This window comes from Sprattus sprattus, assembly GCF_963457725.1.
Source record: "Sprattus sprattus genome assembly, chromosome: 16".
Taxonomy (NCBI): domain Eukaryota; kingdom Metazoa; phylum Chordata; class Actinopteri; order Clupeiformes; family Clupeidae; genus Sprattus; species Sprattus sprattus.
Genome location: NC_137914.1, coordinates 28,133,125 through 28,157,848, shown reverse-complemented (window position 1 = coordinate 28,157,848; position 24,724 = coordinate 28,133,125). Strand labels below are relative to the sequence as shown.

Sequence of the window (24,724 nt, the reverse complement as noted above, 5' to 3'; positions counted from 1 at the left end):
GTTCAGTTCATAGTTTACATTTTGAACTAAGTTCACAGCTCCAAAAAAAATAACTTGTCCAGTTCTTTTTTTCAATATGTTGCGAGCTATTTTATAAAATCTCTATCTGTCTGTCTGCTCTCTGCCTCTACGCAACTTCGCGCTCTCACGCACGGGCATAGACAGAATGAAATTAAACGCGTTCAGACGCAACACTGCAGGTATTACAGGTTCATCCTCATCAGAAGGTTCACCCTCATCAGTTGCGTTTGGCCTCTGAAAAAAACTTTTAAGGCTAGTCTGCTTGGCCATGTTTGATAGCCTACTTATCACTCAGTTCGCTCCGTTTGTAACCGACGGTTTGCGCTTTATTTAAAATGCAGCATATGCGTGTTGTTTAATAACTTTCAAGCGGCAGAATAGCCTGTTCCTTTAAAACATAATAAGGGCAGTGCACGTTTGCTTTATAGGCCTAAATATTAGGATTGTTGTCTAATTCAGATTGTGTTTGCTGGACGGGATTTTTAAGAAATTCCAATCAGACAATTTGACCGGTGAGATCTAATATTTTCGGACGTTTCAATTTTTTTCCGGACAAAGACCGGTACCGGACAACGGAAACGCTGATATATATATAAATACTTAGATATTAAGAGCTGATAAAGCTTGATATAAATATTTATCTCCCTCTGGAACGAAATACTGTTTTCTGATTGGCTAATGGGGTGTACAATAAGTTCATATAGATGGACACCTTGGACGTAGTCCCAGTAGAAAAGTTAAATCGCCGTTCCATATCAATGCTCTTGAATGGTTACCATTGACAACCAACGTAACGTTTTTTTTTTTTTTTAAACAGCCTGTTCCAGGCACTTCTTTCTCTAACGGGAGCACTAGGCTTCAAATCAAGAATTCATCAGGTTATTATGCATATTAAGTTTCCTAAAGATAAAGGAAATTCGAAATAATAATAATAATAATAAAAACATTTTTGGATGTTGTAAACGGGAGATAAGCGGGATAACGGCCTCCGAGCTGTACAGTTCTACAAAGATAATGGACTTCGCGGAGCAACACCACACCGCTGCTCGTCGTGGTGTTCTTTGCCCCGCAGCGTCCATTATCTTTGTAGAACTGTACAGCTCGGAGGCCGTTATCCCTTACATACATATATATATACACACACACACACATATAATAGCAGTCAATATATATATCGACAAAAAAAATCTGAATGTATGAAACTTTGAATATTGAATGAAATCTGGCATCATCAAGGCACTGGCGCCATCTTGTGTTTTCAATGCGTGATATTATTCCAATGGATGCAGGAAGTATGATACTAGCCTAACTAATGACGACATAATTAACACCAAAATATGGCCAAAATAATTTTGGTTACCGTACTCAATACCGCTCTACTGATTCACAGTGGAAGGCTAAATGCAGTGAATCTCACAGGCCAACATTAATGGAGAAGAAAAAAGTGCCTTCCACCTCACAGGAGCCTGCGGGAGCCCCCTCCCCCCATCCACAGCACAGGAGCCCGCCTTCCACCGCACAGGAGCCCTCCCTTCCACCGCACAGGAGCCCTCCCTTCCACCACACAGAAGCCCCCCTTCCACCGCACAGGAGCCCTCCCTTCCATCGCACAGGAGCCCCCCTTCCACCGCACAGGAGCCCTCCCTTCCACCGCACAGGAGCCCGCCTTCCACCTCACAGGAGCCCTCCCTTCCACCGCACAGGAGCCCCCTCCCCCCTTCCATCTTCCACCGCACAGGAGCCTGACGAGAGCACCTTTCCCCCTTCCGCCTCACAGGAGCCGCACATAAGTTCCCCCTTCCACCACACAGGAGCCGCACAGGAGCCCCCTCCCCCCTTCCATCTTCCACCTCAGAGGAGCCCCCCCCCCCTTCCACCGCACAGGAGCCTGACTAGAGCACCCTTCCCCCTTCCGCCTCACAGGAGCCGCACATAACCCCCCCCTTCCACCGCACAGGAGCCGCACATAACCCCCCCCTTCCACCGCACAGCACTGCACGAAAACTAATATTATCGGACACGTAAACGCTGTGTACAGCCGCAAATAATCAGCATTCCTGGTCGATCGCGGATATTCACGCCTAAATATCTGTCTGCCGCATATGAACGGAAATCCCGGGAAGGAACGCGCGAGGGGAGGGGGGACGATGTGTTTAGCATACTTCTCACCTCCCGCTGACAGAGGTGCGAGAGGCTCTTATAAGCATATTGACATTGTTACCAATCTAGCCTCACACACCCTGCAGCCATTGGTTGAAAAACCACCACAATGAGATTCTTTCTATTGGTCAACTTTCAACTGACAAAAAAAGTATCCCCTCCCAGTTACAGCTATTGCCCCATAAAAACGAAATTCATAATGTATCTATAATAATATACTAATAATGGTTATATATGAAATGAATTAATTTCTTATTGATCCTTTAAATAATCATAATAATAGTAGGTGCTGTGCCCTAACCGCTGAGCCTCCTTTCCCCCCTCCTCTGGGGTAGGCTATTTCTTATTTTAATTCCACATTTACCTCCCTTGTTACTGGAAATTCTGATCTAGTTATAGTTAGTTTAAGTGGGAAATGACTAGTGGACTTATGTGAAGTTTTAATAATGTTAACTTAAGCTTGAGCTTTGTGCTATGTGTTTAATAATAGATAGATAGAAAGATAGATAGATAGATAAACTTTTATTAATCCCGTTAGGGAAATTCAGGTGTCATAGCAGCAGGAAAAAGTAGTGAATAAAAGGGACAACAGGAATGGGAATCAAGCATACACATAAAACATATAAAAATCTGCGTTTTCTCCTCCCCAACCGTCTCTTGTTGGGGGGCTCCTCCTCCCCCTCCGCCGGTAGTCCACCACAAGCTCCCTGGTCTCTCCGACGCTGAGCCCACAAAACTCCACCAGCGTTCTGCACTCCGCCTCGCTGCCAATGTACCCTATGATGGAGAACGATGGAGTTCCCTGGGTGGCGTCGGTGCTGCTCACCAGCACATCCGACAGGCCAGCCCGCAGTCCCAGGCACTTTGGTCAGCCGGCGAGGCAGTCCGCGATCCAGGCCATGGTCCACCCGCAGGAGAGCCTCCAAGACAGGCCCCCACTCGCGGCAGCACCATGGCAACCAATTTAGTTCTTTTTAAATAAGGCCGGTGTTGTACCCGATTCAGCACCCTCCGCGTCAGATGCACACCCTCGCGGAAGCGCGCAGCACTCGCTTGATCGGAAAGGAAAGCAGTTCGCCTAAACAAACGCAGGGAAAAATACTATACTACGATTTCATTATTTGTGAAAGTGATGGAAGAGAAGAACACAAGTGTTTACAGTCTTTAAAACTGTTCTAAAGAGTACAAACAACCGATGTTTTTCTTCCAAAAAACTCGGATAATAGCGAACGCAAAAGAACACCTTTTTGTTCTGTGGAATACAGCCGCGGAAATGGATCAAGAGACCACTTCAAAATTGTGGATGAAGGACCACCAGATCAGGACCCTGTCATGGCCAGCCCAATTCCGAGACCTGAATCCCATAAAAAACCTCTGAAATGTGATCAAGAGGAAGATGGAGGGTCACAAGCCATGAAAAGAAGCCGAGCTGCTTGATTTTTTGCGCCAGGAGTAGCATAAAGTCACCCAACGGCAATGTGAAAGACTGGTGGAGAGCATGCCGAAACACATGAAAGTTGTGATTTTAAATCAAGGTTATTCCACCAAATATTGATTTCTGAACTCTTCCTAAGTTAAAGCATTAGTATTTTGTAGTTTAAAAATGAATATGAGCTTGTTTTCTTTGCATTATTCGAGATCTGAAGACACTGCATCTTTTTTGCTATTTTGACCAATTGTCATTTTTCTGCAAATAAATGGTCTAAATGACAATATTTTTATTTGAAATTCGGTAGGAATGTTGCCAGTAGGTTATAGAATAAAACAAAAATGTACATTTTACTTTAAAACATACCAATAAATAGTAAAACCAGAGAAACTGATAATTTTGAAGTGGTCTCAATTTTTTCCGCGGCTGTATATAGCCTACCCCAGCCATGACTACAAAATGATTTAACTTAATTTTGCTTTGAGCAAGTTGAATGTATTTGACTCGGTGTTTCACAAGACTAAATATGATTCTAGCATTTCTTGCAATTCATAGGTTCAAAAGTAAGTGCTTTTAATCGGGTTAACCTGTATATAAGTCGAAACAATTGCCTTCTGATCCTGAATATCACTTGATGAAAATGTAATGTGATCTATGCCTGATAGACACGTCATAACCTTTGTGTGTTTCTCACCATTAAAGGGCATATTCTCTTCATCAAATAGCTACACTTGTTTGTGAAATTAATTCTTGCTGCTTTATAACAGGGGTCTTCAACGTTTTTCAGGCCAGGGACCCCCAAACTGATGGCGAGATGAGCAGGGACCCCCTACTATATAAATTGAATAACATTTTGTTTATAATATACTGGGCCTAGTGCCAAATAAACATAGCTACCCTGTTATTGTGTATTCAATACTAAGCTATTCAAATAATACAAAGGCTAATATATTTATTTACATTTTTATTTTTTAACATTGAATTTAACCTAACATTTTTGAACAACGAATTTAACTTAACATTTTTTAACATTGAACTTAATTTAACATTTAACAACATGAAAGGTACAGGGTGTGCCACTGCCATTTATAAACCTTCATCTTGCAAACAACTCTAACAACGCTAACAATTAATAACAACTTATTAAAATAATTCACAGATATATGTTTTTGTTTCATCATACATAAAAAAGGGACAGTGAATCCTCAAGCATCTGTCGATCATGGCACACATCCTCCCACATTAGTGAGATCTTCTTTTCAATAACTCCTGACTGACACGATCCAACGGATGACGGAGGAGGAGTCTGGCGCATGGAGTTGTGTTGAAAACATAGATGTTATAGTGAGATTGACAGGTCAACAAACCAATCACACCGCTAGCAAGTTGTTAAGATTGTAGGAAGTAGCATGCTAACATTAGGTAGGGGGCTCATACACCTCGCAAGTCCTCTCAGACTTATTTTTCAGTTACAATTAACGTATTTTGACCTTGTACAGTGTCTATTTCTCTTAATTTGATTTTATTTTTTTTAAATCTAAGCAAAAAAATGTCAAACTAACTATTTATAGTTACAAACAAGACCAGCTATGGAGTTTGTTCCGCCATCTTTTATTTTTGATCTTCGCGCTCTTTAGACTTGAGCAGTCACGTGATCTGATTGGCTAGTGCCTGTGCTGTCGTTTTTGCATGAAAGGTGTTGTGAGTGAACCGGTGCCCAGCTTGAGAGAGCTCCTGTGGGTAGCTGAATGTGTCGATTGGACTGAAAGATAACGTTTTCTCGATCAATTATGCGTTTGCTACAATATGTTGGATTTATGTAAATGTGAATTTAAACGGAATAAATACAATTCTGATTCGGAAGACATTTAAATTTCTGGGAAAAAAAATTGGTTGAATTTTTTTTTTTTTTTTTTTTGAAATATAAAAAAATAATGTCTTATCAACCAAAGATTTCGCGACCCCCCTGCAGTACCTCCGCGGACCCCCTGTTGAAGACCCCTGCTTTATAAGATAAAATATAATAAACCAATTCCACCTCCACCACTGACTTATCTGTTGTCAGACCTATCAAACTCATACATATCTTGGCACCAATTGCATGCAGTTCAAAGTACCAATAGTGAGGTCAAAGGAACAAAATGATGCAGATGGGATGCATTTCTTGGCAGGCCTTGTGTTCCATTTCCTGTGATATGTACCCCCAGCATAACTCTTACTGTGAAGCTGTCACATGCACTAAACTGACTCTGGTTACACGTACTAGTCTCATCTGCGTACCGTGAAAAGCATTTGATGCTAGAATCAACAGAAGAAAAAAAATCGAGGGGTGCGTACCATGACTTATATACAGGTTAACCCGATTAAAAGCACTCACTTTTGAACCTATGAATTGCAGAGCTGTTTTTCTTTCCTTTTATTTTTTTTTTAGCAGGAGAGCAGCCCAAACAGACTGCCACTTGCTGCGCCATGGCAACCAATTCAGTTATGAAATGCCGGTTGTGTCCGTTGCTCCGGCTGGTCTCAAAAATCACATCCAACTGGCCAAACAAGACCATGGGGGGGTAGAGAAACAGAGAGCTGCTAGACAGGCTGCCACTCAAGGCGGCGACACGTCACAACTTAATAGTGTTAACTAAAGCTATGTGTAGTGTTCCTAACTTATATAATGTTTATTTCACCTCAATGTTCTTGCGATTCATTTCTGGCATGTAATTATAGCCTACAGAGTCAGGCTTCCTCTGATACCGGGGGAGTCATTCAGCACTTGGGACATGATTGCCACTAGTGGGAATCGAACCTGTGGCTGTCGGGTAGTTTTTGAAATCTTGCCATTCGCGGGATTCGAACCTGTGCTCAGGGGCGGACTGGCCATCGGGAATACCGGGGAAATCCCTGGTGGGCCGATGGCCCAAAACACCGGCCCACTATCATCATCAACCGGCCCACTACCAGCATAAATCAGTGCAGTTTACTTTAAGCCTTTTGAAGACAACACAAATCCACTTTTCTCTGAGAATCGTAACCTTACAGAAGCACTTTTTGAGTTTTATACTGCTTCTCGCGATCTGTCTTCACACTTATGGTGACTATTTTTCAATTTTTTTTTTGCAAGTTACTTCTTAAATGTGTTTTACGGACTTCGGAAGTTCAACGTAAGAAAATATCTCCACGTTATTAATGAACACCTGAAAATTGGTTCTTACACAGCCGAAGTGTTGTCAGCTGTGCCGATTGAGGTAGAGGATTCATACATTTGGATTTGCATACATACACGCAACACTCCCCGCCAGGGCACGCAACCGTAGTGACGTGTGCAGTCAGCCCAACACGGATGAGGCACAGCTCGCCGCTGCCTGTCAATCTCTTCCGTCAGTCTAATTTTGTTTTAGGTGTTATTAAATGTCAACTACTCTAGCCTACATTTTATTTGGAAAACCACCGACTGGTGACAGTGATAAGGTAAGATGTGGCGTTGACCTTGCCAAATGTTAGCTTGCTATTCACAGAAGAAGTAACGTTCCCTACAGCTAGCCTAGCTAACGGTATGTCTTAAATTGAGACCTTCTGGTAAAATAAGCAAGCTGGTGCTGTTGTCAACATCGAGATTATCTATTTTAACATGTCACTTGCTTACAATCGATGAGCAAGCTATCCATGGTGGTAGTTGTAAATAGGGCAATCTTATCATTTCTATTAACTTGTGTCAATAAGTTAACCAGCTAGTTTGTTATGCTAAAATCACTGTGTTACACACAACACTTACATTATAAACAATGTTAATATGTTATCTAGATTGTTAATATGTTATCTAGAGGTGTTGACTTGGCCAAGTATAGCTTGCGTTTCACAACATTATGCTAATATGTTATCTAGATTGATGATTCTGCTGCTGGAATAAAAAATGGATACAAAATAAATGAAGGGACATTTATAATAAGATTATTTTTTTCGATTAATTGTGTTTAAATATTGTAATTGTTTGACAGCACTAATTTCAAGTATATTTATCTAATACGCTTTGAGTGTGCTAACCAATAGGCTTTGTAGTTATACGTATACTAACCATCTGATCTGATAACCATCTGATCTGATCTGATACTATTCATCTAGCCAACTATACCTACCTTGGAATGTTACAATAGCCAGTATCATTTTATTCCATGTGTCCATCCAGGCAAATTGGCGGATCCAAATGTTATTAAAAAACAAGCATATATGATGTAATTTCTTTGTAATCATCCAAAATAATGTTAAGTGTATGGCGTATTTGTCCCAGTAGGCCACTGACTGGTCGATACGTGTGATCCATTGAGTGGGCAATGCGACGTGTACTGAGTGGGCAGCGCACCGTGTACTTAGTGGGCCGCGCGCCGTGTATTGAGTGGGCCGGTCTGACAGGAACTCCCGGGCCACTTTTTCCCCCCAGTCCGCCCCTGCCTGTGCTCCTCAGTTACTGATATGTCACTCCCCACTCCTCCAGGGTATTTCTCTACTCTGGAATGGCCACAGTTATCCAAGTACGGGTGGGAGCGATCAAAGGAACCATAACTGATTAAATTAGCCATTTGCAGTTTTACTGTCACGCCGTGTGCACTTAGACCTGAATGGCTTAATCCTTGAGACAACATTTACATTTACATTTACATGTAGTCATTTAGCAGACGCTTTTGTCCAAAGGGACGTACAAGGGAGAGAACAATCAAGCCAAGAGCTATAAAACCTGGTGTAACAATAAATACTGCTTATTTTTTTCAAAAAAATAGAAAACGACATAGAAAAAAAAAGAAGTGCGGGCCTGTCACTGCTTAAGTGCAAGTTAAGCCAAGGTGCCAGTTAGGAAGGGAGGTGCTCTCTGAAGAGTTGGGTCTTCAAGAGCTTCTTGAAGGTAGAGAGGGACGCCCCTGCTCTGGTAGTGCTAGGCAGGTTGTTCCAGCAAAGTGGAACTACAACTGAGAATAGTCTGGATTGCCGTGCTTGCACCGGGGGCAGTGCCAGACGACGATTACTGGATTAGCGCTACGTCCTGGGTGTAACATTTGCCATTACAAGAGCATTTAGGTAGGTGGGAGCAGAACCAGTAAGCACTTTGTAGGCAAGCATAAGTGACTTGAACTTGATGCGAGCAGCTACCGGCAGCCAGTGGAGCTCAGTGAGTAGCGGGGTGACATGTGCCCTCTTTGGTTGGTTGAACACCAGACGCGCCGCCGCGTTCTGGATCATCTGTAGTGGTTTAGCATATGTTACTGGCAGGATCAGTAATGAAATGTCAAAAAGTACTGCATTCAAACATGTTCTGGCTAAAGTTTCTTGACTTAATCCCCATCCTGACAGACATTTTCATGGAAAGCCAGTAGAAGTTTGGAGCTTGCAGGGAACAGACCCACCCACACCACCCACCCAGCATTTTTCCTCCTTATAGAACGCATTCCTGGAAGATGTGTTGTCCACACATCCACTGTGCAGTTAAGGGAAAAGGTTACTGTTGTCATGCCACTCTGCACACTGGCTGAAATTTAGCATATTAAGTGCTAAATCCTGTAGGATTACACAGAGTTCTGTAAGGTTTGCTAATGACAATTTGTAGATATTTTCAAATATGTTGTACTCATTAAAGATTAAAAAATTAGACATTATTTTCTTGTGTTCCCTTCCTTTTCTCTGACTGTAATCTGGCAAGTTTAAGGCCCCCTTTACACGGAGTCTAGATTCACATTTTTCACACCTATTGAATCTTTTAGGTGCCCTTTAAACGAAGTCTAGTTTCACCGAATCGGGTTCATTTTTCACACGAATCAAATCTTTTAATTTCGTAAGGACGGAGCCTGGTAACGAGAGATCTGTGTTAGCACCGACAGTAGTAGTAGCTGTAGTACATACCCCAAACCTGTGGGTGGCGCTTTAGCGCGGCTACATACAACAGAAAAAACGTGAAAAACGTAGAAGAAAATACTAGACATCACACGGTAAAGGAGCACAGCACACGGATAAACACACGACACAAGACATTCAAGCTCCAATTAACAACATTACATTATGGTGGTTAATAAAATCAGTGGTCAGACTAAAGGTTATGCGAAGATGAATTATATTTTCTATTGATAATAAAGAGTTTGGAACAGTACAACATGACATGTCTGTCATCCCATTTCCCATGAGGCTTTGCTCCGACCATTTTAACTTCAATTTATTAACAAAAAAGCAAATCGCTGGCCAATTTATATTTGTGGTCATGAAAGTAATGTAACGTCTGAATAAAAAGAATTAGATCAAGATATGAGGCTAAACAAAAATCAGTAGGCTGGATTAATGAGAGTGAGTTCCAGACAGACCATTAGTGAGATGTAAAGCGATAACAAGTGTTATATATATATTGGTTGGAGATTGCGTGTCGATCATGTGGGACAATGACGTCATCAGGTTGCGTGAATCCGTGCAGACGAACACCAGCCCCTGCACTCACTTTCTACCCCCGATTTGGATTGTTGCGGATACCGTGTGCGGATAGAGAGTGTTCATCTAAATGATAGGGCTATATGTATTATGAACTTTACGGACGAAGACAAACTAGAATTCGTCTGTACATGGCCTTAATTGCGTAAGGATGGAGCCTGGTAACGAGAGAATTGCGTAAAGACTAACACACCCGTTTGGGATGAACTGACTGTAGTACACACCCCATGCCTGTTGGTGGCGCTTTAGCGCTGCTACAGACAACTGAAAAAACGTGAAAAAACTTAGAAAAAGACAGGAGGACACGGGTAAACTCCAGTAGACAATCTACAATTAGCAACGTTTAGCCTAACCGCATAGCCTAAATTAAATCTGCACAGTAATACATTATGGTGGTTAATACAATCGGTGGTCAGAGCAGACTATAGGTTATGCGAAAATTTATTTATTTTCTATTGATAATAAAGAGTTTGGAACAGTGCAACATGACATGTCCGTGAGATGTTTAAATGCCTTTGCTTTTTTGAGAGGCTGAGCTTGAGCATTTCCCACAAGGCTTTGCTCCGACCGTTCTACATTAATATATGAAGAAAAAAGCGAATTAAATCGCTGGCCAATCTATATTTGTGGTCATGAAAGTTATGTAACGTCTGCATAAAAAGAATTCGTTTAAGATAGGAGGCTCAACAGAGAGCCACCACGAGTGAGAAGTTGATGGAGAACAAGTGATATATATCGCGAAGCGATCACGTGGGGCAATGACGTCATCAGGTTGCGTGAATCCGTGCAGACGAACACCAGCCCCCGTACCGATTCAAATCTACTCACTTTCTTCCCCCGATTCGGATCGTTGCGGATACCGTGTGCGGATAGAGAGTGTTGGTCTAAATGATAGGGCTATCTGTATTCTGAACTTTACGGACGGATACAATAGACTTCGTATAAACAGCCTTAACAGCATAAATCCTACTAATTACCATGAAAAGCTGATAAAAGGCACATACACTCAAAGCCTTATTTGCATTTGTTTAGCTCACAGCATTGCCTTTAACAGGGGAGGGCAAGGGGGGGGGGGGTGTTTCAATCCAGGTCAATTAAATTAACATATCAAAACCTCAGCCTGGGCAAGGGGAAGGGGGGGGTCTTTCACACCAATTTTGCTTTCCACGGCAATACACAGAGTCGGCGACTGTCGTAAATCCCACATTTCATGCAGTGCAGGAGCCGCACAGAAGCCACCTCACAGGAGCCCCCCTCCCCCCTCCACCTCACAGGACCCCGCCTCCACCACACAGGAGCCCCCCCCCCCCCCCTTCCACCGCATATCAGTTTCATGAACACAGACGTCATATTATGATATTACAGTTCCAGCTGAAAAATGTTTTTTAAGGACACAATAAATTGGTACCTGTGTTGTCTTTGTCATATTCTTGGAAGGCACTGATGAGGTCAGATTTGTTTGCGAACAGTTGCTCTTTCAGGGCTTTGAGAGCAGAGCGTTCTGTTCGACCAACACTGCCGTGGGAAAGAAAAAAAACATCACCTACTCAATCCAATGAAAGCAGCCTATGGGGATTATGAGAAATCCACAATGAAATAATGATGAAAAATGTATGAAATGATTACCTTTGCTTGAGGGTAAGTTCCAGTGTCAAATCACTAGCCTGATATTGAATGAAATAAGGCACAAGGTTTGGACCCAGTCTGATTACTGCCCCACGGTTACTGCCAACCTCGTAGTAGTTGGACGCAGAGAAAAGGGTAAGCACCTGTAAACATCAAAACCATCAAAACAATACGCCCACAGAGGCAGTGCTTGAGAAATACAATGCAATGCAGTTATTGGTGATATTACAGTCTCCATTGCTTTGGATCATTTCACAAAACAGAAATTACATTCTCAAAACAACACGTGCAAACCTCCAAACCACTGGGCACTTGTTCACAACAGATTGGAATTTCTCATTCCTTTAATCAAAATGCAATTGCATTAGCACATTCTTGTAAATGACAAGTACAATTGCCTAGAGTTTGCACATATTTCAAATGATTTAGCACATTTTGAAAATGGTTAGGTTCATTTGCCTTCAGTTAGCCCAATTACCAATTGAATATATCTTGCTGGTCTAAACTGACTGTTGCTTCTCAGTCAAGTCGTTGTTCTCTGCATGTTGGCATAATTTCCTTGTGTACATCATCACCTGCACAATAGTTCACTCCACTGTCAAAATCCTTCAGGCACATAATACCATGAAAAACATCATGGTATATACTGTAATATGGATGTCTTGGATCATCGGCTTAATTTCCAGGTGCAACTAGGACTTTACTAATCAAGGGGGAGATTCACACGTCTGATCAACGATCACACAGTAAGTTTAGTTAGCTGACAGGTCCTATCCAGGAGTATAAAATGCTCCCATCAAATATCTAGAACTTGAACAAGTTCAGTACAATTTATGAACATGTAAGCACCTGGCCAGGGAAACAACCAATGGCAACTGCCTGCTCGAGGAAGAAAAAGAGGAAGAGGAGCAAGGGTGGATGTCCCAGGCCAGCGTGGGGGCAACATCACCATGTGTGCTGTCATTTCAGAGAATGGTGTAGTCACCCACATTCCCAGTCTTGGCCCATACAACACACAGAAGCTCCTGGTGTTCTTGGACCGCCTGCACTCTAATCTTATCCCTCTACATGAGGGGTGCTTGGTAGGGCCTCACTTGCCTACATTTGTCATTGTGTGGGACAATGTTAGCTTCCACAGAGGCCCTCTCATCAGGGCGTGGTTCGCTGCCCATCCAAGGATACTGATGGTGCTCTAATCACCTTACTCCCCATACCTCAATCTTATCGAGGAGTTTTTTTCTGCATGTAGGTGGAGGGTCTACGAGCATCGGGCTCTAAACCAGAGGTCCCTTCTCCAGGCAATGGATGCTGCTTGTGTCGATGTCACAGCAGATCAGTGTAAGGGATGGTTGCGGCATGCATGCCAATCTTCCCCCCGTTTCATAGTAAGGGAGAACATCAGATGTGATGTGGATGGAAATCTGTGGCCAGACAGACATGAGCGTGAGGATAAGCAGGAGAGTGAGGACGAAAACTCAACTCCAGCTTTGCTTTACTTTCCTACTGTTTGTGTTGTTATAGGAGTGTAGGCTATACATAATTTTAGTTTTGATGCGCATATTGTTTGACAGTATATTGTGCTGTAGCCATTTTCTGTTTCTGTTTGGCAATTACTGTAACAATTACTGTTACAATTTCCATGGCGGTATGAGTGCAATACAGTATGTGATGTGAAACCTTGTTGGCTCCTCTTGAATTCATCGTTTTTCTGTTTGATACACATAGTATTTTGGAAAGAAAACATCTACTACAGTAACCATTCAGTGTCAAAGGACTGAGCCAAGATTGAAATATGCACATGAGGGATATTTCAATCGTTTCTATCGTATTTCTAAAAGTTTTGACCTGCAGTGTTTACGGTTTTTCTCCATTGCTTTGGATCATTTCACGAAACAGAAAAATTAGAAAGTTTAGCTAGCTGTCTAGTGGATGTTATTACACATCACCACGAGGACAGCATAGTCCTTTTTATTTTCGAGAGATGAGCCACAGAAATCGAGAAGGAACTTTTCATTTTGGGGGCACTGACTATTTAGATGAGAAAATTATTTGGTTTTGAAGCTTAAGTTAAATGTTTTGGGTCAGATATAACCTTTTTAAGGTGATCTATGTAGTTGTGCTGAACCATATAGGCTATTTTGCCAAATGCACTAAGATATTTGAGAATGTCATTTCTGTTTTGTAAAATGATCCAAAGCAATGGAGAAAAACTGTAATGAGAAAAAGAAAGTAAATATGACAAGATTATTTCACCCTTAAAACTATGACCTTTATTCTTCTGTCCTTGACATGTAAGAATAGTATTACCACTACTTGGATTTGTTTTCTGTTCAATTTTGAAGACCGTAAACAAACAAAATACAGTCTGCAAGCATTGTTTTGCCACTGTTGGCTACTCGAGTGGAAAGACTTCTGACATGGTGTCTGAGACTGTCATTGACGTCACCATCACACGGCCACATCCATATACCAGGTGGAGCATGGAGAGTCCTCTCATTAGCAAACACACAGAAATATCTTGCTGCTGCCCTCCAACAACAATTTGTGACAAATGAAGAAGTAAGGAAAAGAAGGAGGACAGTCTGAGAGCGCAGACCTCCACTGAGGCCAAAAGTGAAACTAATGACAGTGCCTCAGGCAACTGATATCATATGTTTATGAAGATTATGATGAATGTAAAACCGTGATACCTCTCAAGCTATGCATCTCAAAACTGAGCTACCTCACAGTATACCGTGAGCACATTTCCTCACCTTGCGGTTGTGGCAGAACTCGTAGCCCTCCTGTTTGCACTCGTGGGAGCGGATGATAAGCTGGAGGTTGTGTCTGCTCAGAAACTCCTCCGTCACATTCGGTCCCCAGTAGCAGCCTCCGCCCCGCAGCTCATTGGGGAAGCAGCCATTTTGAGCCATTGGGTCACTCCACAGCATGTCCAGAATCTGAACAGCAGCAGCAGGTCATGAAGATACAAAGCAAGCCAAAGTCAAACTTGTTAGAAGGAGTTCAGGTGCACAATATTTGACACTGGAGTAGGAAAGGGAGAATGTAATAGACCTGTTTCCACTCATCATTAGTGGAGTCCGAGTCTGACTCTGAGCTCAAGGGGTTGGAGCCCTGTCTCTGTCTAGCCTCCTGTTCCTCTTCAACTGTTTTCTTCACCGTGGCAGAGAAATCCTGCAGTGACCGTCGCAGGAAACTATCACGAGTGCCAAAGGGTTTGTCGTTTGCCAATGAGGAACGTCTCCTATTGTGCAAACTGATGTTTGAAACAGAATCGTCGTCGTCCAGGGATGACTGTCCACCTGACAGAGCACCCTTTTGCTTTGGAGGCCTTAGAACTGACTCGTACTTAAAACAGAGATGATGCTTTTAGAGATGACATCCTTCATAACTGCACAGTTTAAGAGCTATGGAAACATATGCTACACATACATAATATTACACACACTCAGCACACCACACTACAGCACCTACATTAATCTAGGCATCATGGAAAAAGCATGTTATGTTTCATATTTTAACATACTCTGTGTCTGTCAATTCTTGTAATGAGTGCCAGGTCAGTGGTATCAGAGATTCCTCCGTGCACAATCAGCACCCTCTGATCAATTACAGTCGCCAAGGGTAACCAACTGAAAATCTTCTGAAGGAGTTTCAAAATTCTTTTGCCATGGAGCTGTAAGTGAAATACATTCAAGGAAAGGTACATTGAATACATTGACCCCACACAAATGAGCCTTCAATGAGTTATGAGACTACCGACCACACCCAAATGAGACTACAATGAGTTATGAGACTACTGACCACACAGCAATCAGACTACAATGAGTTATGAGACATGCTGACTACACAAATTAGCCTACAATGATTTATGAGACTACTGACCACACAGCAATTAGACTACAATGAGTTATGAGACATGCTGACTACACAAATGAGACTACAATGAGTTATGACTACGACACCTGGCCTTTGTCACTCTTAAAGACAGAATCTGCGATTCTAAAATCGTACACTTTTTGTCAAATTCAGCTAATTGCTCCTCACGGTCCTCTAGCTGTCCATGTTTACGCTTAAAGAAATGCTATAAACAATCCCAGCCAATCAACACAAAGCTTCAGGAGGGAGAGTTGTATGGCTGTTGAGCTCAAATATCAACCTTTCACAAAGCCGAATTACAGACTGTGACTTTAGTTTAAGTTGATCAGTGATATTGATCCTGTGGCAGAACTGTGTTTTGCGAGATCCCATGAGTCCAGATTGTATTCAAACAATATTGGAAAAAAAAAATGGCGTTCATTGTGCCTTGAGCACTAGGCATTGTTTCCTAGTACTTTTCACTGGACTTGGTAGCAGCCATACGTGTACTGGTTTGTTTATAGTCCATAATTACTTTTCCTAAAGTCTTTGCTGATTTATAAATTGCTCCAAGACATGTCCCATCTTTTAGCCACAACGTCACCATGTTACATGTACTACACCCATGGGTCTCAAGCATCTCTAACTCTGGCTCAACCTTCTGAAGGGAAAGTTAGGTGTTGTGATGGTGAGATTGGGTCATTTTCCGCAACCCTGAGTATTTTGAACTTTGAGAGACAGGCCCCAGAGGTGACAGCTGCCCTTTCCAATCTCAGTTCTCAATAGGGTTACACATGAGTTAAAACAGCAACAGGCTTCAAACTACAGTGGTGCTTGCTGATTCCACTAGCTTCCTGTGGGATACAATGAATGAATGAAATACAAACAAATGTGAAATATAAGTACAAGCATACCTTGTACTTGCCAAGTACTTCTTTGGTGAATCCATATCTAAGAGAGATAGATTTTGCATTAGATTTTACACTTTCTTCAAAAATACAATTAGTTTCCTTTCTTCAGAGTGCACAAGCTTGTATAAAGAAGTATTGATTTGATACCTGAGGTTGATAATATGGTCTTCGTGGTTCCCTCGGTTCAGGTGCACATCACCAGGATACAAAAGCAGATAGGAGAAGAGGATGAGAAGAATCTCAATGGAGTCCTTGCCTCTGTCCACAAAGTCTCCATTGAAAACATATGGTGTCGCCTGGGATGGCATACCATTCTAAAAGAGTACAGAACAATACAATCATGCAAACATCACATTCAATGTCTGTATATTTGCCAGTTACATTTTGTGAATATAAATGTTACCTTGTAAAATATAAGTAACAAGTCCAACAGTTGCCCATGCAAATCACCTGAAGTAGAGATAAAAACAGAACAGTTGATTTCAGGTCCATTTATTTTGGACTCTGGTGTTGAACAGTCTGTCCTGTGTTCTTACCACAGATAGTGATCTCCTTGCTTTGACAGGTTGACACTCGATTGATATTTGGCAATGATCTGAGAAGTTTCCAAGTCTCAAGAAGAAGTTGAAGAACATATCGGGAGTGAAGTTGCTGCCAGATACAATAGAAGACATAGACATGCACGATTAAACATGTTTCTGTGGTTCCGATTAAACATGTTTCTGTGGTTGTGATTAATCATTTTTCTGTGGCAGTTGTTATTAATACAAGTTTGTAGTTGTTGTTATTAACTGTATCAAGGCTAATTATTGAAGTGATTGAAAAATACCTTTAGTGTTATTTTTATGACAAAAGCAAACAGGTCAAATATTTTTCGTACAATGGAAAATGCTATAGACGTATAGGAGAACATACTTGTTTGTTTTTGAAGGCCTCCACCAGCCCTGCTACCTGGCTGACAGTAAGGGGGAAGGTGAGCTGAGGGCCAGAGTAGATCTCAGGTACATCAATGTTCTCATAGGAGAAGTACCTTTCCCATTCAGTGTCACGACACACATCATGGTCTCGGAAGATATGAGAAATAAGGTTCCCTGCAACCCAAGAGGAAAGAACGAAAGAACAGTTTTGTAAGGCGGTCAAGAACAGGGAGTGTAACAACGCATTATGTTACAGGGAGCTCTCAGAATTCAGTAGTAACTGACTTATTCTCAGTACCTGATGGTGTGAAGTTGTCCACGAGGTAACCAAGGAAGTTATAGAGCTAGACCAAGGAAAGTAAAATACATGAGAAGGTGCCAAAAGGAGGCTCATTTGACCATTCAAATACGGATGTGTTTTTCAGAAGAATTTGAAAAATTGATAATCCATAACTACTTAGATTTAGCCATTACTTTGATTTGGTCTTGTTCTCCGGCATATTCCATCGATTGGAAAATATTCCATGTGTATCGCCTTCGCATCTCCATGCGTGCCGTATAGCGCCTAAACCATCGCTGGATCAGGACTGCTGCTCGCATAGCTTGCAAGGCAAAACACAGGATTTACAAATACAAACATCTAGCTTGGATGTGAAGTGTTTTAGGACATAAGTCAAAATCAATTAAAGGACAATTTAATGTCTGTCTTACATGTGGCCGCTTGTTAATGTTGCATGGAAGGAAAAACAGAGTTAAATGCTGGATTCAGACAATAAAGAAATAACTTATAGCAAATTCATTTCAAAACCTTCTGTGATATTTAGCAAAGGTCAGAAGTATTATATTTTCCAGTCACTGCAGCCTACGATAATTAGGGGTCTTTGGCGAAACAATTTCAGACATTTCAAAATACACCGTGCTCTCATGAGACTTGTGTTTAGCTATTACCTGGGACCACAATCAATGGCACATCTGCAACAGATCAAAAGAAAAAATACAAGTTGCTGGTTAGGTCAAGCTAATTTGAGTTATGAGTTGAGTTATTGTAAGCTTATTTGAGTTATGAGTTGAGCTATTTTAAGCTTATTTTTTTGTGTGCTGCTTTTTCTACAGACTTAACATCCAAACCTTTTCCGCCTTTTTTACTGTAGAATTCACTTGATTTTGATACACCACATCCCATTTCTCCTCCTGGTAACTACAAATCATGGACAAATCATTAACAAAACCAAACAGAGAGGCATAACAACACAGTTACAAAAACAATTCCCTGGGAGTTTTAAAGATCAGAGTTCTGAGGGACTTCCTGAAGCAGTAATGAGATTCAAGAAGGGCCTAAGCTCAACCCAGCCCAGGCTACCCATGACCTTTTCTGATTGGCCTCAATCCCCCCTGGTTTACCTCACTGACGACATCAACTACTTCTTAGTTTCTATGAGGGCTTAACAGTTCGTTACCACAAGCTATGACTTGACACTTAAGCTTGTGGGACAAGGCATGTGGTATACCTCACTGTAAAAATATTAAAGAAAACATTGCAAATAGCAGCAAACACTGCTTGTTCAACATGAAAGCCATATAATAATCTTGGATTCAATACAATGTATCACCAATCCATCAACCCATTCATCAAAGAAAAACCTTTTTATCAATACACAGGTCTATTCATGAAGCTTGCAATGTACTTTTTACTCTGCAAGATACTTGAGAAGACAAGAAACAAATATCAACAACATGAACACAAGGCTGCCAGGCTCAACATATTCTTGGAGGAATAAAATGTTTTAAAATAACTAATGGCAGTCGTTTAATCTTTCACAACTCTGTTTATTATTCAGAAATACCATTTATTTTTAACTAAATGTGAAAAACGTACCTGCTAACTGCAGCTTCTCTGTCAACAGATGGTCTTGGTTTCACTGCCCTGGGATCTCCCCATTATCTTTTATAATCAAAACACAAATTATGTCTATTAAGCGATATCAACGTATCCAGGACGTGTCATAAGAGACATGTCAACAAGCCCATTTCAACTGTGGAAGAGGCTGTGCACATACAGCCATTACTGCTATCCTTAGCTCCTAAACACATGGGTTGGGTTACTTCAGATCAGATGCACTCTGGCTTCTGCGCTCTTCTGCCTCTTAAGGCAGACTAAGAGCATTTCTTCAAGTTGCCTAATTAAGATAACAATCCTCAAGTGGATTAGGGTAATACCTTGATGCGGCTAGACAGAACTTCAAATAAAGAGCGAGCTTCTAAAGGGCAGGCCCTGGCAAAGGGGTGTGGCTGTGAGAAACAATCCACTGAGAATCCCACTGGTGTAACTGCTGATTGATGCTAAAAAAGATGAAAAATCTTTCTCAAGTTTTGCTTGCTAAGTAATGTGTGGAGTGCAGGTTTTGTTCTTGTAATTCCAAGAATATCATGAAGCACAATAGGAGGCAGAGCCTTCTGCTATCGAGCCCCTCTCCTGTGGAATAATCTTCCTTCCGCCATCTGAAAAACGGATATCCTTTCCATCTGTAAACCTGCAATAAATACTCTTGAGTCAGAATCTTTGCCATTTTGTACACAGTAGAACGAATGTTACGTAATCAATGGTGTTGACAGGTCCTTGTTTAGAATATATGTTACGTATAGTGTTTAGCAATACAAAAACAGAACTACGATATTTTTCTGTAAACAAATGTTCAGATTTCAAATACTTTCTGACAGTATACTCCCTAAGTAAGAGTGCTCAGTACAAAACCCAAATTGTAGTACGTTGTCAGTGGTAAAATAGTCAATACTGTGAGGGTGTTGCACAAAAGTTGAAGTGATGGTTTCAGAGGTTGATATTGAAAGCAGTAGTTTGAGTTTTGTTATCCATTGTTACTGTAAATAAATGAGAAAACATACATTTTCAATTGAGCACAAATTGTAGGTTTTGAAGGAAATGTTTGGTTTTGATGGGTGTGTGATACGTTTTTGAGAAGGCAGTGTCATTCTGCAAACATCATCTAGTGTTTTGGTCATTTCAGCTTCTGTTAAGGGCTGTGTGTGAGCTGTTTTGAAAAAGTAAACAGTGAATGGAAAAATTCGCCAAAGCAAAAATAAAAAGTAATGTAAATAAAAAGTAATTGCTAAGTGGAAATCCTCTAGCATTTTGAGTCATTTTCAGCACTTTTCAGCAATTCAGCAAATTGCTCCTCACAGTCCTCTAGCTGTCCATTCAGTGTTTGCACTCAGCTAACTAAAGTGACTTAACTAAAGTGTTACATACACAGTCCATGATGGAGATCATTTTTAAACACTATTAATGACTTCAGAATATATTAATCAAGTGCCCTGTATTAATATACAGGTGCATCTCAATAAATTAGAATATCATCAAAAAGTAGAAATTTATTTCAGTAATTCAAAAATTCATAAAATCATATATTATATAGATTAATTACACACAGGCTGATATATTTGTTTAGTGTTTTGTTAAATGTTTATTCCTTTTAATTTTGATGATGATAACTTACAGCTAATGAAAACACAAATTTCAGTATCTCAGAAAATTTGAATATTACTTAAGACCAATAAAAAAAGGATTTTTAACACAGAAATGTTGGACTACTGAAAAGTATGAACATGTACTGCACTCAATACTTGGTCGGGGCTCCTTTTGCATGAATTACTGCAGCAATGCGGCGTGGCATGAAGGCAATCAGTCTGTGGCACTGCTGAGGTGTTATGGAAGCCCAGTTTGCTCTGATAGCGGCATACAGCTCTTCTGCATTGTTGGGTCTAGTGTCTCGCATCTTCCCCTTAACAATACCCCATAGATTTTCTATAGGGTTTAGGACAGGTTAGTTTGCTAAGCACAGGAAAACCATGGTATAAACCATGGTATAAACCAGGTACTGGTACCTATGGCAGCGTGTGCAGGTGCCAAGTCCTGCTGGAAATGAAAGCCGCACCTCCATAAAGCTGGTCAGCAGAGGGAAGCATGAAATGCCCTTAAACTGCCTGGTAGATGGCTGCGCTGACCTTGGACCTGAGAAAACAGGACCAACACCAGCAGATGACATGGCATCCCAAACCATCACTGACTGTGGAAACTTTACAATGGGCCTCAAGCAACTACGATTATGTGCCTCTCCTCTCTTCCTCCAGACTCTGGGACCTTCGAATGAAATGCAAAATTTTGTTTCATCTGAGTAGAGGACTTTGGACCACTGAGCAACAGTCCAGTCCTTTTTTTTCTAAGCCCAGGTAAGACGCCTCTGACGTTGTCTCTGGTTCAAGAGTGGCTTGTCACAAGGAATGTGACAGTTGTCCTGGATACATCTGTGCATGGTGGCTCTTGAAGCACTGACTCCAGCTGCAGTCCACTCCTTGTGAATCTCCCCCAAATTCTTGAATGGGCTTTGTTTCACAATCCTCACAAGGCTGTGGTTATCCCTGTTGCTTGTTCACCTTTTTCTACCCAATTTTTCCTTCCATTTAACTTTCCATTAATGTGCTTGGATACAGCACACTGTGAACATCCAGCTTAGCAATGACCTTTTGTGTCTTAACCTCCTTGTGCATGGTGTCAATGATCGTCTTTTGGACAACTGTCAGCAGTCAGCAGTCTTCCCCATGATTGTCTAGCCTACTGAACCAGACTGAGGGACCGTTTAAGGCTCAGGAAACCTTTGCAGGTGTTTTGAGTTAATTAGCTGATTAGAGACTTATAGCCTACCATGAGTCTTCAATATTTAACTTTTTCACAATATTCAAATTTTCTGAGATACTGAATTTTGGGTTTTCAGAAGCTGTCAGTTATAATCATCAAAATTTAAAACAAATAAACACTTCTGTCTGTGTTATGAATATATCACTTTTTGAATCAAATTACTGAAATAAATCAACTTTTTGATGATATTCTAATTTGCACCTGCATACCTTGTATGAATCATGTGCTTATGTAAGCAGGAACATGGCTTTTCTGTGTTTCTATGTGTGTGTTACTTAGATTATTAGGTGCCACTTAGTCTGCATATGTGCAAGAGCATGTTTGGGTGAGTTCATTGGTGACAGGGTCGAAATGTGCTTTCTCCACCCTGGGAAGAACAGACATCCTTGGAAGACAAGAAGCTCAGTCATGGACCTAGAATGACTGAGATGTTAAACATTTACGGCGTCAGCATTAGAAAAACTTCTATCTATATAAACCTGTGCGATGTGTTTAATAGTGCTTCTCTCTCATTTTACAAAATTGAAATTCTGAAGCATGAAATATTTCCCCATTTACCATTCCCACATTTACAAAACGTTTTTAACAGCACATTGTCATAAGGGTGTCAATGTCTCTTGGATTTTTCGTACACATTTTTCCTTCCTGAGTAAAACAGTAACCTCCTGTTGTCTGTCCCCCACAGGGCTGACATTTCTGTTGTGTGCTGTTGACCAGTTAATGGCAAAGGGGGATGGGGATATAATGCTACACTATCTCTCTCTCTCTCTGTGAGCGTGTTTGGCAGCTAAGTGTGATCAGCGCTTTTAACCTACCTACTCACTGCAGTGCTTTCTGCAATTAAATTATTTGGATTCTCATCGTATGGTCTATAATCTTTTTCTAATGAAGTGAAGGACCCTGACCCTACCCTGACCCTCGGCTGCACTGCTCCCCCATTTCCAAAGGAGAATGCCCTTCATTCACTTCCACTTTGCAAACAAAAGCCCATGTGTTTGCTTGGTGCCTTCACTGTCCTGCTAAATTTCAACTTGTTGTGTCTCTGTCCCTGTCCATTGTCTGCTTCCCTCTCTCAACACAAAGTGCATTCAGTGTGGAAATGGATAAGTTTATGTCCAGCAAGCAATACATTTGCATTGATTCAGACACAGGTTCCCTAGTTCATGTTATGTTAGCCAGCTAACTGTATTGCAAAAAGCTTAATGATAACTTATGTAATCTTATAAACTGATGCATGACGGGGAAGAGGGGACGGATGTGTGCCTGTTTGTGGAAGGGGCAGTGGTGAGTAAACACAGTGGTGAGTAAACATAGTGGTGAGTAAACACTTTGTGTGTTGACGGCTGCTTTGCCCATCGATGAAATTAGGGCCCCATCCCAAATGAAATGTAAACAGTGCTCATTAAAAGTCAGCTAACACAGACAGACATACCGAAAAAATTGAACATTTTAACACCACCTTTAAGCAACAGTATGATGCATGTGTTACTTGTCAAAAATGTGAAGTACTTTATTGTTACTATGAATATTACATGTAATGGCACCAATCTGCCATTTTTATCACATCAAATATTCATATTCTTATTCTTTATTTGGATCCCCAATAGCTTCCACAAAGTGGTCGCTAGTCTCTCTGGGGTCCTTCAAGAACATACATTTAAGTAAAAGCAGTTCAGGTTATACAGAGAAAAAACATAGGAGAGTAGGAATTCAAGTAATACAGAGACTATAGTATATATTAAACAATACAAATAGACAAAGATTTCAAAACATACTAAACAAAATTACAAAAGTGAAAAGAAATGAACAAAACACAATCAGAACCATGTAACAAATAGACCAGTGGCGAGTTTTGTATGGCAAAAGCCTGCCCCCAGCAAACATTCACAAAAGAAATTAGTCTTTTTACAAATCACATTATGTATGAATCGTAGAATGTGATATTCACACTTTGCTTCCACAGTTAGACGTGATCATTTTTTGTGCGTTTCCATGACATTTGTACAAAAAGAACAATTTAAAGCTATTCTGGCTGCTCTGTTTTGAGCAGCTTGAAGTTTCAGTAGGTGTTTTCTGACAGCATTAGACCAAGCAACTTGGCAGTACTCCAAATGTGACAGCACAATAGACCTGTCATTATCAGCCATAATGTTGGAAGAAACATTAGCAATACATTGTCTTGCATTGGTAATGCCTTTCCCCATTTTTGTGACGATATCATCAATTGTATCTGACCAAGAGAGCAAATTGCCAAGCTTGACTCCCAACAGTTTTGTTTTGGTGACAAGAATAGGTATATCATCGATTGACAGAGTTAGTGCTGAGACATAGTCAAGGGTGTTCCTATTTCCAAAGACAATACATTAAGTCTTTGCTATGTTCGACACTAATTTGTTAATTCTCACCCAGCTTATTATATTTTGAAGCTCAAGAATGAGTTTTTCTCTCAGGTCCACTAACGTGTGTGAAGAGGTAAAAAAAGTAAAGTCATCCGCATACATGACTACATTAGCATTTCTAATAACAGATGGCAAATTATTTATAAAAATCTCCCTTGTGCAACACCACAAGAAACAGTATTGCTATCAGAGAGACTGCCATTAAAAAACACTCTCTGTCTACTGCCAGAGGTGGCTTT

General features: G+C 41.0%; 1 protein-coding gene across 1 annotated transcript in view; it reads right to left on the bottom strand.

Moving 5' to 3' along the window:
• ppef2a (protein phosphatase with EF-hand domain 2a) overlaps window positions 1-18,558 on the bottom strand; it is a gene marked incomplete at both ends in the record, with an annotated part of 34,689 nt that extends 16,131 nt beyond the window's left edge. Inside the window, 14 exons of the mRNA XM_080853876.1 lie at window positions 11,472-11,578; window positions 11,690-11,832; window positions 14,443-14,628; window positions 14,744-15,037; window positions 15,216-15,365; window positions 16,462-16,498; window positions 16,606-16,772; window positions 16,862-16,908; window positions 16,995-17,109; window positions 17,374-17,549; window positions 17,674-17,719; window positions 17,850-17,977; window positions 18,324-18,347; window positions 18,504-18,558. Coding sequence (XP_080710002.1) covers window positions 11,472-11,578; window positions 11,690-11,832; window positions 14,443-14,628; window positions 14,744-15,037; window positions 15,216-15,365; window positions 16,462-16,498; window positions 16,606-16,772; window positions 16,862-16,908; window positions 16,995-17,109; window positions 17,374-17,549; window positions 17,674-17,719; window positions 17,850-17,977; window positions 18,324-18,347; window positions 18,504-18,558 — 1,675 coding nt within the window. The remainder of the gene's footprint in view (window positions 1-11,471; window positions 11,579-11,689; window positions 11,833-14,442; window positions 14,629-14,743; window positions 15,038-15,215; window positions 15,366-16,461; window positions 16,499-16,605; window positions 16,773-16,861; window positions 16,909-16,994; window positions 17,110-17,373; window positions 17,550-17,673; window positions 17,720-17,849; window positions 17,978-18,323; window positions 18,348-18,503) is intronic.
• Window positions 18,559-24,724: the final 6,166 nt, after the last annotated feature.